The sequence below is a fragment of the Poeciliopsis prolifica genome, unplaced genomic scaffold (assembly GCF_027474105.1).
Source record: "Poeciliopsis prolifica strain line A6 unplaced genomic scaffold, Auburn_PproV2 SCAFFOLD010, whole genome shotgun sequence".
Lineage (NCBI taxonomy): Eukaryota > Metazoa > Chordata > Actinopteri > Cyprinodontiformes > Poeciliidae > Poeciliopsis > Poeciliopsis prolifica.
This window is the reverse complement of record NW_026562385.1, coordinates 3,072,770-3,090,485: the sequence shown is the minus strand read 5'-3', so window position 1 is coordinate 3,090,485 and position 17,716 is coordinate 3,072,770. Positions and strand designations below refer to the sequence as shown.

General features: G+C 37.9%; 2 protein-coding genes and 1 non-coding gene across 7 annotated transcripts; 2 read left to right on the top strand and 1 right to left on the bottom strand.

Moving 5' to 3' along the window:
* Positions 1-560: 560 nt before the first annotated feature.
* Positions 561-12,259, bottom strand: hmox2b (heme oxygenase 2b). Of its 5 annotated transcripts, none has more exons than XM_055035770.1 (6): positions 12,169-12,259; positions 5,888-5,996; positions 5,634-5,751; positions 4,772-5,263; positions 3,212-3,335; positions 561-3,128 (listed from the first exon to the last, which is right to left on the bottom strand). In XM_055035770.1, exons 2-6 carry the CDS (start codon positions 5,965-5,967, stop codon positions 3,001-3,003), a joined length of 942 nt encoding a protein of 313 aa, XP_054891745.1. In that variant the 5' UTR covers positions 5,968-5,996; positions 12,169-12,259; the 3' UTR covers positions 561-3,000. The 5 variants fall into 5 exon arrangements, with proteins under 5 accessions (XP_054891745.1, XP_054891741.1, XP_054891743.1 ...); XM_055035766.1 differs by lacking the exon at positions 12,169-12,259 and adding an exon at positions 7,030-7,137; XM_055035768.1 differs by lacking the exon at positions 12,169-12,259 and adding an exon at positions 6,996-7,118.
* On the top strand, positions 10,612-16,437 carry LOC129363581 (uncharacterized). Its single transcript, XM_055035765.1, has 9 exons — positions 10,612-11,061; positions 11,892-11,950; positions 12,191-12,731; positions 12,823-12,876; positions 12,970-13,048; positions 13,433-13,580; positions 13,916-14,011; positions 15,619-15,812; positions 15,924-16,437. The coding sequence occupies exons 1-9, from the start codon at positions 10,958-10,960 to the stop codon at positions 16,071-16,073; spliced, it is 1,425 nt and encodes a 474-aa protein (XP_054891740.1). The 5' UTR covers positions 10,612-10,957; the 3' UTR covers positions 16,074-16,437.
* trnat-agu (transfer RNA threonine (anticodon AGU)) lies at positions 11,178-11,251 on the top strand. Its single transcript has one exon. It is a non-coding gene; the product is annotated as a tRNA-Thr (tRNA).
* Positions 16,438-17,716: the final 1,279 nt, after the last annotated feature.

Genomic DNA, 17,716 nt, shown 5'->3' with positions numbered 1-17,716 from the left:
TGTATTCGAGAGTAAAGATATAAAAATAAATCATAATTTGATTAATATCTGATCATTTTATCTCGGTCCGGATCTATTTTAATAAGTGATTAAGTCGCTTTAACATTGAGACGTACACTGAGAGATACATACATACAGGTATTATCGGGTCACCAGATGGTGTTCAGATATTGATCTTCCAAATAACATAATTATCAAGAGATATTTTCAAATTTCCTGTTAACTTTAAAAATTTAACTCAAAGACAACAGTCCACTGGATGAATGACTGCGGAGCACCCCGACCACTGGGCTTAGCAAGTTTTCTGGGGGAAACCTTGCACTTCCTTCCACAATTATACTCTTAACTTGCACATTACATCCACATACTTCAATGGATTTTGAGGCGTTGTATCACTGACCAACACAAATAGTGAAGTGGAAGGAAAATGCTGCACAGTGCTCTGAAACACGACGTATAGAGGAAAAAGAATTCTGCATGTGATCATGAACACTATATCCACAATAAAAACAAGTAGTGGAAGCTTCATGCAGTGAGAAAGTTCAAGTTGTACAAACAAATGCAGAGTAAAACCATTTATTTTGTTATTGACAACACAATATAACTCTTAGTTTTCACTTGTACAATAAAAGAGCTCTAACTAGTCACACAGCTCCAATCGGATACAAAGGAATTAGGAGCCGAGTAAAAGAATTCAAAATTAGCATGTATTAGTCAAACATTTTCAGTTATGGCTGCAGATTGTGTCCTTTCAGTAGGTCCTATTAATACTGACACACATGTGAAAGCAATAAAACATGGGCTTACAAGAGCATTTCAAACAGTTCCCGTTTTAGCCCACCAGATGCATTTCATTGTGCTGAACCTGAGACTGTCAAAGACAAAACTCAATCACTCCCTTCATCATGTATGTGACCATGCAACTGCACCAGCATGGAAATATTGCAAGTCTTTCTCAGTGAGAGTAAATGCACTGTGCACATGAACCAGGCAGACGTTTGAGAAACAGTGCATTTCTTTGGATAATCAATACAAAAACCACTTCAAACGGTTCCTATCTGGGTGGATACTAAAGTCAGTGTAATTACAGCACAAAGTATTTCTACTTTACAGGAATCTTCTTCCAGCACATTGTGTACAACATAGCTGATGTGTTAGAAGTATATCCACAAAACTGGATAAAGAAACAAGAACTGAGCTGATACAGGATCAATATATTAGCATATTCAAAGCATCCACTCGTTTATCTCAAGGTAAATCTGCTGCGTCCAAATGAGAGCTCCTGCTGCAGGTGAGCAATAACACATTTTATTTAGAAAATTAGAGCATGCACATTAGAGACTGCTTTGTATTGGCTAATCCATCACATGATTCTGAAACAAAAAAATAATTGAAGTTATCATTCACTAAAATAGAGTAATTGTTTGTATTTCATCATTATGAGAATCTGAATGTTGTCAAATAATCCTGCACTTTTTAAAGTTTTTTTTGGTTGTGGTCATCCGTCCCATTGCAGACATGCAACCAACTTGGAAACATTTGAGTGTGACGACAATACAATAAAATGCGGCAATTTTCACATTATATGTAGGGAAAAACAGAACATAAAATATATGGATGCATATCCATTTAAACCCCGGCTCATCAAGGCCTCACCTACTGTACATGGTAGATACGATTTACCATTTTCTGTCTGAGCTCACTCTGAACTCGTTAGCTAATGCACCATCATGTGATCAATTACAGCTTTTTTGGGAAAGGAGGAGAGTGCCGAAGTAATTATGACATAAAATAACAGACATATGCCCTCAACCGTTTATTCTCACCCACGCCGCACACATAAATACATACAGCAACAGTGTATTAGTAGAAACATTGAAGGGGATGTGAGATTTTTAATCTGGAAATGGAAGAAACAGTCCAGTTAGGAGTTTGCTTTATAAGATGATTGGAGATGAGGAAAAACAACCTGGAGCAGGAATGTATACTTTGGGGAAAAACTGGAGAAAGAAAAGTAGAAACATCTGACCTTACTGACCTTGTGTTTATGACGAGATCTTTAGCTAGGGATTCTGAATGGCTTTATGTCACCACAATAAACCTGAGCACTATATATCCAGATAATAAGTGCAATTTCTGCTTTTAGAGTTTATAAAAGACAACCATACAATTTACTACAATTTCCCATGCTATAACTGTACACTTCCAGGTATTTTGTTAAGATTTTTATGTGATAGATCAACATAATGTAGCTTTTGATGCAGAATGTATTAATTTTTTTATTTGTTATTTTTTTGGTGGGGGGGGTTATAGTCATGGTACCTCTTTGTTTATTAATGAGCTGGACACAAATGCATGCCACATTAATTAAAAAACAATGGATCCTATTTCATCCAATCCCCAGTTATTTGGCATTTTGTGTTGGTCTATCACAAAAACGTTTTTTGGTTGCAACTTTAAAATAAACTGAAAAAGTTTAAAACATATGAATATTTTTAAGTACCACTGTAAATTGGCTATATTTGTTGTACAAAAGTACTTTTTTATTCCATATTGTTCTGAAGGATTTAAAGCATACATCTAATTCTAAGTATCATCTGGATTGACTATTTTTCTTGCTACAATATTGTATTTTGTTATCATACTGACAGTATAATTTATAATATCTGGTCTACTACCATCAGAAAGCAGCTATAACATAATTTCAGATGCACCAGAACTGAAAAGCACCAAATGGAAGGTAGTGTGTGGGAGGTAGAGAAACAAGAAAAATATCTATATTTTTATGAATAAAAAGGAAAGTAAAATGTGTGCTTTGTGGAGGGAGTCGTTGTCCTAATCATCCTGCAGATCACACTGCTGAAAGTCTACAACTAAAAAGCTAAAACATAACGCACAGACGTGATTTGAACGTTTTTATAAAATGGAAGTCTTCCAGTCTCCTTACTGTCCTTCGTTTCACCGCTCCTCTGTTCTATCACCAGCCGCGTGACAGCCGGATCACATCAGATACCACGCAGCCAGTCCAGCTAGAGCGGCGAACCAAGTGGCGAACAGGACCTGTCCAGTCGGGTGTCTGAGAGCGGCCATGACCAGCTGACCAAAATACGCTGTTCTCCCTGACGCTGCTGTGATGCAACACAGAAAACTACATTCAAGAAGCAAACTATCATCCAGCGATTAGTTTTAGAACGACACATTCTTCACTTACCCATCTTGGCAGCATAGTAGGGACATTTGCTGATGTCTCCTCCCATCTCTCCATGAACAGACATGCCAGTATCTTGAACATCCTCCTGAATTGTTTTGCCGATTTCTTCTAACTCCTCAAACACCTGCCAGAGCAAACATTAGGTTACGTCATAACATACCATGTAAAACTTCTCCTACTCTGAATTTTGTTATATTACAGTAATATTTGGGTTGATATTTTATAATAGAATTTGAACCTTTACACTTTGCTTTGTGTTTTTTTTTTAGGACAAGAAAATTAACCATCTTATTGAAATTTCCAAGTTCCATTTGGAACAAAATGTCAATCTTGTGCATATTAAATGTAGTACTAGTGTTTATTTTATGCTTCTGTTGGTTTATATCTCATTAAATCTTTCACACGCATAGTGCTGTACAACATCTGTTAAACAACATGATTATTTAATGTACAAATACATTCCCCTTTAAAGGAACACATTGTGTTTACCTTTACTGCTAATAGAGAGCTTGTTACTGAGCACTGCAATTAGCATACCAGAGTGATTTCTGATTCACAACCTGAACAAGGTTGAGTTGGATTTGGTTTAATTCCCAGATCCACTTTCCAACTCAATTCATTGTTTGTACTGGGTGTTTACACCACACTTCTCTGTTGTGCTGTTTCTGTTTCAAGCAAAGATCACTGTGCAGAAAACAGTCTGAGAACCATGATGTAGAAGGTAGTGATGTGTGGTTTTCAAAACTTTTTACAAATCAAAATCTGCACCCTCAAGTCAATCCTTTGCAGAATCGCCTCTGGCCGGAACTACAGCTGCAAGGCTTTTGTTGTTTGTCTCTCAGGTCAGAATATTTTGCCCATAAATGCAAAATATTGAATATTATAGATCAAATATAACATTCTGAGACAGAATATTACAAAGCAGATAAATATGCTTTGATCTAAACTTCCAGTTTTAAGTCTTTTGCATTCTGTAACAGATTTTGTAATTAAGTTGCCCTCTAACATAAATTTCCACTGTAGAGATTGTGTGTTAAGAATCAATACACATTTAATCTTCTACACAACTTTCCCCATAACCTGTCAGCTGCGACACGTTATATGTCTTCATGATGTCGCTTGTTCATTAATTTGATCTAATATTAACTTCTGGGGCCTCAACAGTACAGCTGTATTAAAGCTGGGTTTGAATTGTACACAAGTGGACTCCTGAAAGCAATTAGTACTAATGGATTTTATTAAAGAATAAAAGAGTTAAGGAGCATGGATGCATATTTATCAGTTTGCTTTTGTAAAGAAATTTAAAATGGGGCATCTTTTTCTCACCGCCAGTGACGTTTTTCTTTATGGCAGTCGCATAAGACAGAAAAATAAATTTGCTGGTTGTGACTAGAGTTTAAATCAATACAAACGGTTCAACGAAGTGCATCTCACACAGAATTTCATTAGAATAGCACTGATGATTACCCACTTTTATAATACCAACAATTAAATCTCTATTTAAATAGATTTTCCCGATCAGTAAAAGTGCCTAGATCATCAGCTGCCTCAGATTCTCACCTCCATGTTGAAATGAAAAGCTTTAACAGCTTCCTCCACCAGTTTCTTCTTTGTCGCCATGTCCAGCTCCAGCTCATTCATGCGGCTTCGGTACAGCTGTTTGAACGCCTTGGCGCTGTGGATCGCATCAAACTGGTAGAACTCCAGGCCTTCCCCTGTGGGTGGCAACTTCAAAGCTCTCTGTGCCACCTTTCTCAGCACCTGCCCCCCTGATAGGTCACCCATATAGCGAGTGTAGGCATGGGCCACCAGCAGCACCGGGTCTTCCTGCCCCACCTGGTGGATGCGATCCACATAATGCTGGGTGGCCTGAGAGCAGCTGATCTTGCTCTTCCAATCGGGACCGTAGAAATACTCCAGGTCGCGGGCCAGAGATTCATGGCGGTGCAACTCTGCAGGGAAATACAGGGGGGCAAATTGGGGGTGGTCCTTATTCCTCTCGATCTCCTCCTCCATGGCCGTATATGTGTGGTAAAGTGCAACAGCGCCAAGCTAAAGGGGAAAAAAATACAAACGTCTTCCACTTTCTTTTCAGCTTTATTTTCATTTCATTTATATTTTGTTAAGTAAATGAGGTCATGACATTTCCAAGTCTAATTCAACTCCATAAGGGATTTTCAATCAGGGCTTCTCAGCAAGTTCTGAGAAGATAAGAGGTTTACCTGCAGGGGGTAACAGTAAGAGGTTTCTCAATTTAGAGAATTACTAAAGAAATCTCAGTGAACAAATACACCCAACCCACAATGAACAAATAGTAAAGCAAAAAACTTGTTTTTGCCTGTCTCTGAGTTTCAAAAAAGAAAAAAGCTTTATACCATTAAAATCATCCCACTTTCGTCATTCTTTGTTTATTCAGTCTCACCTTGAAAAGCTCTTTGCGGATTCGTCCCCTGAGGAAATCTTTCACGAACTGCGTGTTCTCTGCTTTTTCGTGAACCTCCTTAGTTCCAGCAGCAAGCATCTCAGACAGATCCTCAGGGCTGCAATTAAAATGCCATCGAAATTAAAATAAAGTACAAAGCTTGCTTGTTTTCTAAATGTTCTCCAAACCCACAACAGTTCATAATCTTAATTAGATATTAAAAAATAAACCAAAGTACTGCAAAAAAGGTTTACCTGAGGTTGCTTTCTTCTTTCTCATATTCTGTCCCAGATCCATTGGACACACTTGATCCTGTCTCCATCTTCTCTGACATTGTTTGTGTAATTTTTTCTGAATTTCAGCCTGAAAACAGCACATGATGGTAAAGTTTTTACTGAGTCATATAAAAATTTGTAACCAAAAATTAAGGGTCATCAGTTTTATACATAAATGTCTCTTAGACCTTTTTACATTTTGTCACCTTCCAATCATAAACTTCAATGTACATTTTGGAGGATTCCCACCTACATTGTTCCACCTCAAGAAAAACATCCCTCACAGTAAGTTGCTGCCACCACCATGATCGATCACATAAAATCTCTATCACATAAAATCCAAGAAAACTCAATTAAGTTTGTGGATGAAAGATGGCAAAATAATAAATGATTAAATAAGCATTCTTATTTAAAGAGGCAACAGGAAGATCCAGATTTGTTGAATGGTTTGACAACAAATCTGGAAGTTGGGACAATCAACTCCAGTTTAAAGCCAAATCAATGAAAAAAAAAACGCAAAAGAGCCAACCTGAGAGCAGCTGCCAAAAAAAAAACAATCAGTTCATCACTTTCTCTAGTGGTCTGGGTAAGACGATCAAAACAAACACACCTTTAAACAACTGATTGGCCTGCTTAAAGCCGCAGACCTTACTTAACCCTGACAGTTAGGCACCAAGTTGAGTGACAGTAAACACAATTAGTCTTGTAGGTTCACAAAGGCACCTTTAAACAACGTCCAAGCTTGTCTAGCATAAATCGATTGAACAAAAAGCTGCAAAACACAGAACAGGCCTGCTTTCTGGAGTTTACCAGTGATCTCCGTGACAGCATTGGAACGCTAGATATGTTTTGGTAAACTAACAAATTGGCGCACGTTTCAGTTTATTTTTCCAATCAAAACAATTCCTGCCACACTCCAGTAAACCAAGAATTCTTTGTAACTTGTTGAACCGATGCGTTGTCAACAACAGCCAACTTTACAGGAGCTAAGTAAGCTAAAAGCTAGCTAACAAACTCGTTAAGATTTAACAAAAAAACAAAAAGATTGCTAAAACGTGCCACTAGATAGCAACAAATCATTTTTTACCTACTGGTTTTATAAATAGTCAAGCGAAACAAACCTTCCCTCCAAGCTCAGTAATAAAGACTTGAAACTCAAACGCAGGATGCGGAGCTCCACCGGAACGACAGTTATTAAAACCTTCTGTCGTTACCCGGCGAAAACAGACATGCGTGTCTCTACCGGAAGTGCTGACGCAAAATTGTAGTTTTGGCACAAGAATTTGTAGTTTCGGATTATAAAAAATCGCATCTCTTTTATTTTCCACTGAACATTACAAATCGCAGATGTTTCCATTACTCTTTGTGACATTAGTTAGACTCAGCTGTACTTTTATTTATGTATTTAATGTCCGTTTTTTTTCTTTTTTTTTCCTTTTTTCTTTTTGAAATCAATGTCCAGTAAGAGTACTGCCTGCATTTGATGTTTTCTTTGTTCTATTACTCTGTTCTGAAACGTTTGATTTTTCTTTCTTTGTACCACCTTGGTAGAACAAAATGAAGTTTTTTGAAAAGCATCTCCTGAATTGTGGAGATGACGTATGCTTAGGATGCTGACGTCAACCCCACTGAACTTTAGTAGAATCAGTTGTGCTATTTATGCTTGAGTGACCAACTCCTATCTATGATGGGTGACTTGCAACAGATGCACACTTCCTGGAACAGCTTAGGATAGGCCTATGGGCTACACAAAACATGTTCATTACAGTTTTGTTTTTTGATTTTTTGCACAAAATTATTCTTATCATGCTTGGATATTGAGATTTTAGTCTGTTCAGTGCCTATTTTGAGCTCCTTTCAAACATTTTCAAATCTCTGTCAGACCCAGAAGCATTTTCAAAGAATATTATTGTCAAGTAAAGATGTGGGACTTTGACAGAGTAAAAGGTACTTTAATAAAGTATTAGCTAGGTGAGGAAACTTATGACCAGTTTTTCTTTTTAATTCCTCATAAATGTGTTGTTTTCTTTCTCTTTTTTGTTGAATTGTAAAGAGGGAATGGTTGCTGAAAGCCTTTTAAAATGCTTTTCATAGTGTAGTGTAAAATTTTTTGCATAACAAATGCTATTTTAAAAAGTGTGTGTGTGTGTGTGTGTGTGTGTGTGTGTGTGTGTGTGTGTGTGTGTGTGTGTGTGTGTGTGTGTGTGTGTGTGTGTGTGTGTGTGTGTGTTACTGATGAATCATTAATACTTTAGGAAATTGATACTTTTCAGACAGTGTTTTTCTTCTCATTTTTATGCATATAATCAGTACATGCTGTTTGAGAGTGTACTAATCAGCTTCCATGGCTGTTGCAAGCTGAACCGATTTGTCTTGTCATTAAAAAAAACCCTGCCCATCTGTTTTTTTGTGGATAAATGTGTGTGCTGTGTGTGTGTGTGTGTGTGTGTGTGTCAGTGTAGCACCACATGTGTGAACATGCATGCATATGTACTTGTGCGACTGTCGGAGCCTGAGATCAGTCTAATGTTGGCTGGAGTGTCAGATGCTTTATTATCGGGGCAGCATGGGTGCCTCCTCCTCCCTCTGATACAACAGGAGGTTAGCAGGGATGGGGGGAGCTAACAGGATGATTCACGTCTCTCCAATAGGGCTTGCAAGCTGTTGCTATCTCAGAAAATACTTCAAGAGAATTATTTATGCCACTGTGGCATTTTCAAAAATACAGAAATATGTATACCCCATGAACTTTTTCAAGTTTTGCTTCGTCAAAACATGTATTTAACTGCAATGGTATATGTTAGAGAAACACAAAGTGGTGTGTGTCTGTAAAGTGAAAGACACATGACACGTAGCTCACAAGATTTTAACAAGTAGAGATCTGGAAATGGTGACCCCCGTACTCTGATGCCCCAAATACAATCAAGCTCAAAAAACATTGTTCAAAGGCTATTGAAATTGAAAATAAAACCCACATCAAAACTAAATCCTTATATGTTTGTTCTGTGAGGGTCTCAGAGGGTTGCCAGCGAAACAAGGAAACAAGCAGCACCATTAAGATGAAGGAACACAGCAAAAAGGCAGGGGTAAGAGGTGGATATTTTTAATCTGTGATTGTAGTGCTCCATTGCTAATGCTCCCACTTCCTTCCTCTCTGAATACCCCGCAGGTGTAATGGCTACTCGCAAGATCAAATCAGCAGCACTGCTTCTGCGTTATTGGGAGATTTTCTTGAAGGACAATTTTCATGGGAAAGGTTTAATGCTCCACACCCACCCCCCTTCCCCTGCACTTTCCCTGGCCTTGCAGTAGAACAAACACTGCTGTATGACTGGTATTGATTAGCAATGCGTGTGAGGGTGTGAATAGAAGGCCAGCCTGTAGAGGCCTGCAGGGGGTTAGGAGGTATTTCATTTCTGGAGTGTGCACACTTAGCATTTTGCTGTTTTCCTTGGATTAATCCTTTATAGTTTACATGTACTTCATTTTCAGTAATACACCATAAGCATTACTCTTGCCACCTACTAATTTGAAAAACCTCAGCCCCTTGCAGATTTCCCTTGTTTTTACTTTTTTTTGTCACACTGAATATGATTCAGACAATCAAATACTTTTATATACAGAAAAAATAAGTTGAGAATATGTAAAAAGCAGTTTTGAAATTATGATTTCATTTAATGAGCAAAAAAAAAAAAAAAAACGCTACCCAAAACAATCCAAAAAGTAATCACCCATTTCACTAATATGTGGTGGTCCCCCTATTGGGCTTTTTTTTCATAAGGCTACTGCAGAAAATAAGTTTTGTTAATCAAACCATTGTTTTTCTAGCATTTCAGAGGTTGACTTGATAGCATGCTTTGATTAATAAAATTTGTAAAGGTCTTTACAGATTTTCATACAATCAAAGACTTGATTGTATGAAAATTGCTCATTAATGATTGAATGATTAATCTCATCTCCTAATTTCTTTTGATCGTTTCTTTTGCGTTTCAGGTAAATTAGTGCTGTCAGGCCATCTTTAAGTAATTTCTTGACTCTACACATGTGGTAGTAACCACTGAATTCCAACCCAGCTTTACATTGAACGTGGTTAATCACAGTTAATTCAGAATTTAGCAAGATATGGGGCTATTTCTTTGTGTAGGGCAAGGTTGGCTTGGATAGCTTAGTCCCTTTCATAAACTAAATAATAATTTAAAAACTGATTTTTCATTTTCTTTAAGTTATGTTTGTTTGAGTATAACATTAGTTTGATCATATGAAAGTGTGACAAAATAGCAAAAGCAGCCAGAGGTCACTGAGTAACAATACCAATCTAAAATGTGACAAAGTTTCCAAGCAGAAAACAAACCACAAAGATGAATGGCACACTGACATCACGCTTTTAGTGTCAAAAGGAAAATACTCAAACGTTAGAAATGAGGATATTTTAAGGTGTTGAATTTTAATTGATCTGAAATATTCATGTTTCTGGTGCCAACCATGAAAAATATCAGATATGAATTTATAGATGAGTAGAAGACAAAAAAGTCTGTAGCTTATATTTTTGTATTATTTAGAACTCAATTTGTAAAATGGACGTCAAAGGCAAAATTTTAATCATATTCGCTGAATGCTTCATTTTTTTTTTATTCGCATGTGCAAACAGCGCTTTACGTTGTCACGGTAATTCTCGCGAGAATTAGGAATTTGGGACCCTTCATAAGTTAGAAAGTTTTAGTTTGTCCTTGGTCGTTTGTTGTATAAAAATACATAGCCTTCTACTCGCTCTTCAGAAATTATAGTATTATTGTTGATTGGTTTATTTTTACCGAACATGTAGATGTCAAATGTAATAACCAACTGCAGGCGAAACGTAGTTTCCGCATCCGTTAAGTGAGACTTCGCGGGTAAAGAGTATTTTCTATATCAAGATATCAACCTGCGGTTTGGAATGCATATTATTCTTTGTAGTCGTTGTACGTTCAATTATTTCCTATCGTGAAAACCAGACGCTAAGCGGTATATTTAGCTTTGTCACGATAGAACAAACAGACCCACAGAGGAAATATGTCGCTGCTTTCTGCGGTAGAGGAGGCTATCAAGACCTATAAGGCCGAACAAGTCAAGCTTAACCGAAGCATTCAATTTCACCGAGAAATTTTACATAGTCTGTAAGTAGCAAAATGTTTCAATGCCAATATCATTGTCATATCGTTCACAATTTCAAAACTTTTACATCTCATATACGGATGGTCAAAGTCTCGCATCCGGCTGTTCTAACGTGCCTGGTGCTGTGGCTTAGTTGGTTAAAGCGCCTGTCTAGTAAACAGGAGATCCTGGGTTCGAATCCCAGCAGTGCCTTTTGATGCAGTTCTGCTTGTGAAACCACTCGGCCTTCTATTGCACTCAGTATTAAGAAAATAACCAAACTGAGAATTGGCATATTAAAATTAACATTTAGTCAGACCAAAACTTTTTTAGGCTACAATTTTCCTCAATGTGTGACCAGAAATTAGAAGATTAGGCTTTTCATATGATAAATTGATTTCCAACTTTCTTCTGTTTGTGTCATGAGACCATGTTACACTATAAAAAGGTTATGGGTTTTTTCATAAGGCTACTGCAGAAAATAAGTTTTGTTGATCAAACCATTGTTTTTCTAGCATTTCAGAGGTTGACTTACATCATCTGATTAATGTAATGTTGAATTCAGAAAAAAAACATAATTTGTCCTTAACTTAATCTGACTTCTGCTTTATTCTATGATCATAAATAGTGTAATTTTTGATACAAGTATTTCTGACGCATTTGTCTCATTATAAAAGCTAGCACTTTCTTCAAAAACATGCAGCACTGAGTAAATATCTCTGTAAAAGAGTGTGAAAATTGCATAGTTTATAATATATTGCTTTTGATGTTTCTGCTTGTTGTTTCCTTACTTTGCTTTCTACCTCTTTTAGGAAAAATGTATTGCTTAGTAACTTGTCTATTCCCCGATCAGGATACCACAACAAGAGGCAGGCTCTGAAGAAGAAGAATTAGTAGACAATGCTGCTGCAGGTAACGTGGCCTAATAAATCTGACTGTATTAAAAAAATGTTTTCTGAAATCATAGATTAAATTTACATACTAATAAATGACGTATTGCTGATAAATCTGAGCATTTGTTCCAGGAATATAGCAAAAATATTTTACTTTGCATTCACTCTTCTCTCCTTCTGAAAACAAGTCATTCATATTGTGATAACCATAAGAGGTAATTACTGAAATCACTTAACTGTGAATGTATGCTGCTCTCAGACGCAGAGTCCTCGCCAGGGGAGAAGGAAGACATAGAACTGCTTGAGCAAGCACTGGAAAAAGCTTTTCGCGTCCGCACTGGCTCAGAGGTCTCTAAACAAGACTCCAGCAAAAGAAAACTATCCACAACTAAAGAAACAGATTGCATGCCAGCTCTATCAGCAGTGACTAAAAATAATCAGCCAATTATCAAGTCAAATAAAAAATCTGGCAGCCTTCACAGAAAAGGGCACAAAAAGCCAAGTGTTTCACATAGCTCAAGGCCTTCAGCGAGCCAGAAACCAGCACAGTCCAAAAACAGAACCCAACACCATCCTTCCTCAGCTGCTCATGCCGGACATCACCAGCAGACTGTCTTGGCAGGGTTTGAATCTCCTGATCAAATCACAGCTTCGCTTTCGAAAAACAAGACGGTCAGAAGCAATATGCCCCGAGACGATGGGCTGAGCAAATCTGCATCTGTCCCCAGGCCTTCTTCAGATGACATGTCCTTTTCAGGGACAGATGGATCTGGGGTCAGCAGTTTGCATCAACACAACGGGTAGGTTCAGCGCAAATGAGTTGTGGAAATAATCATGGTTTTATTTGCAATTAAAGAGATATGTATATTTTTCTACTTTACTGTTGGGCAGGACGCTTTCTGAGCAAATTGCAAAATGGAAATCTTTAAGGAGCAAACAAAACAGGTTGCTAAGTATAGTTTTTATATATATAAGGTTATTGCAAAGTACGGATGTAATATTTGGATTCTGACATTTCCTCCTTCATATTAACTTTAGATTGTGGGACAAAGTCATTGCCTTACAGAAGAACCCGGAGCCTGGGAGGAGTCGCTTCATACAGAGAATGAGGACGACGGTATTCTTCTGCTTTGAAATATATATTTTTAATTTGCAATATATTTCTTTTCAAAATTGGTTAATTGATATACAGTAACTTTCAAATATTCAACTGTCTAGGGTTATGTTCTGCTAATAAAAAACGCCGAAGCCTTCATCTTATCCAGCACAATTTTGTCTGTTTCCATCATACAGACTCATCTGGTTTTGTTAAAGTAAATTAATAGAGAATCTTGTATTGTTTTACATTTGCTTGTCATAGAAAATCCCATTAAAATGCTGTAAAGTTCCTTCTTCTAAGGTGCCTGGTTGTGGAAAGCTTCAGCGGTTGTCAATACTTTTTCAAGGCACTGTACTGACTCCATTCAGTCCCTGTTGCTCTCTATTGCTCTGACCCATTTAGTTTCCTAGTGATTGGCCAAGTGGAAGTCCAGATGAGACCAGGTTTCAGCTCCACAGACTAACCGACCAAGCATTCAACCTTGCACATCTTTGCCAGACCGAGAAGATTCTTGTCAATGAGGTGCCAGAAATGGACACTGAACTTCCGAGTAAGAACCGTGAACTGAATTGCATATGGAAACAATCAAAACAAAGAATGCAACGATCAATAGAAGTGTTGACATGTGAAAGAAGTGTCATGAAAATGTGGAAACAAAAGTTGGCAGATTTTTTTATCAGCTTTTTTGATTGACATATAATTATGTTTTGTTTGTTTTTTTTTTCTTTGCCAAAAATACATTTGGGACTTTTCTATAATTATTTGAACTGTTACGAGGTGGTAATAACCTGCAAGCAGAGTGCTAATTGCAGAGCTACCCCATTCCACCTTGTTGTGCAGTACTTTTGCCGAATAGCAGCAGTTTTTAATTATCTACCTCAACAGGTGGTGAGCAGACCAAGTCTCATTCCGGCCTGACACCTGCAGGGCTGCAGCTGGCAGCTGCAGAGCTCCACGTCCTAGCAGATAAAGTGAAGCAAGGTAAAACTTTTATATGACCAAAAAGCAAGATTAAATTGCAGTCTTGCTTAGATGTTGTGTGCTAGTTTTAATTTAATTGTATAGCTATCACTGTGTCAGTCCAGATTGTGCTTTGCAAATATGTCACTTGACTTTCTCGGCAGTTTTTCACGCTGGAAATATAAACATCATTGTTCGTATTGAGACTTTATGTGACGGATTAAGAAATTATGAGTTACATTCAACTGTAGCTACAAACTGTATGTACAGTTAATACCAGATATTTACATAAAATATAATAACTCATTTTTTTGTTTGCCGGTAATTAAATTTGACTTTTTAGACTCATTTTAATTTGGTAAAGCTTAAATAATAAAAAATTGATCTTCTAAACGCCAGGGCAGTGAAGGTAATTTTTCAAATATTTTTGTAACTTTCCTCAAGTGCAGAAGGTCAGACATATTGAAATTACAATGCCCTGATATGACTTTAGAAATCTCAGTTGATGTGGATGTTGAATCATTGTAAGCTTTTCATACAAACAAATAAACACTTCAAAAGACAGCAGTAGCTAGTGGGGGTGAAAGGGGAGCTAGTGTTTAACTCCAGCAAGAGATTTCCGGTGAGGTACACGCTGGACAGGTAGCCAGTCTGTCGCAGAGTCGCTAAGTCTTTTTTTATAATTAGGAAGGGGAATCTTTCAGTGTCCCAGAGATGAACGGTGCAAATTGTGCATTCCTAGAAAGAACAAAAGGGAAAATACATTATGAAGATGTTGGCTCAATCTGGTAATAAAGTGTAATTATTTGTAGTGAATTCTTTGCCAATATGGGCCAAACAATGAATTAGCAAGAAAAAAGACTTAATTCCTAACATGTAACAAAAAAGCTTTATTACAGCTTGCAAAGAAACTGCAGGACGACCTGCTATCAAAAAGGAAATCATTTATGATGTCTTTTCCATCCTGGAGGAAAGGACATTACACTAATACCTCTAAATAAAATCTGGTGCATGTACCCTTTTGCAAGGCACTGAGTAAGGAACCAGTACCTCCAGTGATACAGTTACCATGTAAATACTCACAAATTTTCCATTCACACCTCCTAAATGATGAGGTCACTTTCAGTGAGGAACATTTGTTTATGTGCCTGTGTTAAATTTCAAACGTAATGCAAGCATATTGGCAAAGCCAGTGTGAGAGAAAAAGTTTACAGTTAATTCTAGGATCTCACACTTTTTTCTTTGTCAAAGGGAGCTGAATGTGTGCATTAGAGCTCACACCGAGGCGCCATGCAGTATTTTGTTTCAGATTGTTTTACAGTGATTTATTTGGTTTCATTTTACGATCCGGATGTTTTTGATGAATATAGCGTGCTAACGAGCTAATGTGGGTGTCCATCTTGGCATGTGGAAAATGAAAACAGAGCCTCGGTGAAACCTCAGCATCAGATCAGTACTTTGCTTGGCCTCATCCATAATCTCCTTCTTCCATGACAGCAAGATTTTTACGCCGCCTCCCCCAGCGTGGCTCGGCAAAGTCCCAGTTATTTAAAGCGCCGAACACAGAGCAGAAAAACGTCTTGGGGTATGGTTGCTGATGCTCTAAAAATAACCTGGTTTTCCGTCAGAGTGGAAGGCATGGGATCGATGGAGGCCAGAGGGAGGCTGTCTTTGCCCGTCTGAGGCAGCTGGCCTGTTTGCAGATGGGGCGTCTTCACCTCTGCCCCTGACCATAACCTACAGCACACAACGGGAGCTCCAACAGCTGGAGGAGCTGCGGATGAGAGTGGCACTGCTGCAACAAGAGACTTACTTTGAACAGGTAGGGATTGTGTTCTTAAATTACCTGAAAAATGGTAAATCAAATTGTGAACTCTTACTTTCTTCATTCGTGTCCATACATGCTTTTGCTGACTCTGGTTTTGTTTGCCAGGTTCTCTTGGACTCTCTGTCCCCTCAGTTTTCATCCATCGGACCTGGACCTGGGTGTCCCGATCCAAGTACGCTCAGAGACATGTACTCCCTGTTGGGTGAGGGAGGGGAGCGTTTTGCTGCTATAGTCCAGGACCCTGAGCATGAATGACAGCTGAAGCGGTCGCACTGAAAGTAAATAAAGAAGCTTAGCAACAGGCATGGTTACATGAGACACCTATTAGCATTGAAAAGCCAATAGTCACTTCCTGTTGAAAGATTAGTTGAACTACAGTATAATAAAACAGAGATAAATCATACTGAAGTCTCTATTAAAGTTTCTCCAGTAAATTAAAATGTATATTTGCGTGAACTCTGATTGATGACCTATTTTTAACACATCTGAGCTCCTCCTTAGCTCCTGTGAGCCTATGACTGATTAATGTTGTTTTTGAATTTCTGTTTGTTTTTTTTTCTTTTTAAATTTCACCAGATATGAATGAATATATGGACAAATACAGTTAATGTTACCAATATGTACTTGTGTTTTATACGCTTCTTTCTTTCTTCATAAATGCATGCTTCATGAATAAATTGTTTAACACATTTTGTTACATTTCCAAACTTAAATGTATTTATTCTGGTGACTATAAAAAAGTTCACTGCAACAAATTGCCTCCTGAAGTCACCTAATTAGTAAATAGGTGTATTCTCATCTTAGTCTAAATATAGCTGTTTTGTAAAAAGCTTTAGAAGTTTTTTTAGAACATAAGTAAAAAAGACAACATGACAAAGGATTATGTTATAAAATATCCCAGGCTTAATCCAACTGAGAATCTGTGACAAGGCTTGAAGATTGTTGGTCAGAGACTGGGTTTTATTTTGGGGTATTAGTGTAACGGGGGCAGGGGGAAGAATAGATATAAACTATATTTTTTTTTAATTTTTGTTGGTGAAAAATACTGAAAACCATGCATCATCTTCCTTCCACTTCATAGTGGTGTCCAATCAGTTGATCTCATATAATCCCAATGCAGTGGAAGGTTGTGGTTGTTTAAGGTGTATGATGGCATTTGCTGGGCATTTTTAGTTACACATTGTGCCAGCAGGTGGCACTCAATATGAAAATTGACCACAAAGTGACAGATGTTGTTACTCTGAGAAGTGTGTCAAAATAAACCTGTAAATTGTGAACTCTGCTGAGCCAGTGATCTTATTTAATAATAGGACATCAATCTGGTTTTCATGATTCAAGCAATTATTGGTTATTAGTTGGGATGATTCATGGACATTGTTCTGGTCATTTCTGGGCTTATTTGATACAGTATGTATTTAAAATATTTGTATTTGAGGAGTTTTTGAGTCATGAGTTGGACCTGCATCACTTCCATTTTGTTTCAGTACAAGAGGTAAGGCAGGGGGCTCCGCCTTTATGCTTCCCGTTTCACCATATGTTTTTGATTTCCACATTGGAATTTACATCCAAACATACACATACTCAGCACATATGGGTCCGTCGTCATATGTTTGATTTGAAAACATTGTTTTTTGCCCATCTCATCTGTGATACGAGGGCGTACGTGAGATGCAGGGGCTGGGTCTAAAATGCTCGAGCCCACAGATGACGAGTGGACTGCAGGGGCCACGGCAGACTAGGCGACAGGTGGCGCTGGGTTCACACAGCAGGGCGTGGGTGTCTGAGCTCTGCTGCTCACAAACATAAGGGGCACGCACAACCAGAGCGAGGCTGAGTCACAAAGACAATGTGCTCATGGACCTGGCTCTGCACTCTGCAAGCTGGAAATGGGATGTTTC

Coding starts and splice junctions, on each gene's coding strand:
- hmox2b (XM_055035770.1), bottom strand. CDS start 5,967: ATGTCAGAGAAGATGGAGACAGGATCAAGTGTGTCCAATGGATCTGGG. Junction 5,752..5,887: donor AAAGAAGAAAGCAACCTCAG/GTAAACCTTTTT, acceptor TTTTAATTGCAG/CCCTGAGGATCTGTCTGAGA. Junction 3,336..4,771: donor CTTTTCATTTCAACATGGAG/GTGAGAATCTGA, acceptor TTGCTCTGGCAG/GTGTTTGAGGAGTTAGAAGA.
- LOC129363581 (XM_055035765.1), top strand. CDS start 10,958: ATGTCGCTGCTTTCTGCGGTAGAGGAGGCTATCAAGACCTATAAGGCC. Junction 12,877..12,969: donor TTAAGGAGCAAACAAAACAG/GTTGCTAAGTAT, acceptor TATTAACTTTAG/ATTGTGGGACAAAGTCATTG. Junction 14,012..15,618: donor AGCAGATAAAGTGAAGCAAG/GTAAAACTTTTA, acceptor GTTTTCCGTCAG/AGTGGAAGGCATGGGATCGA.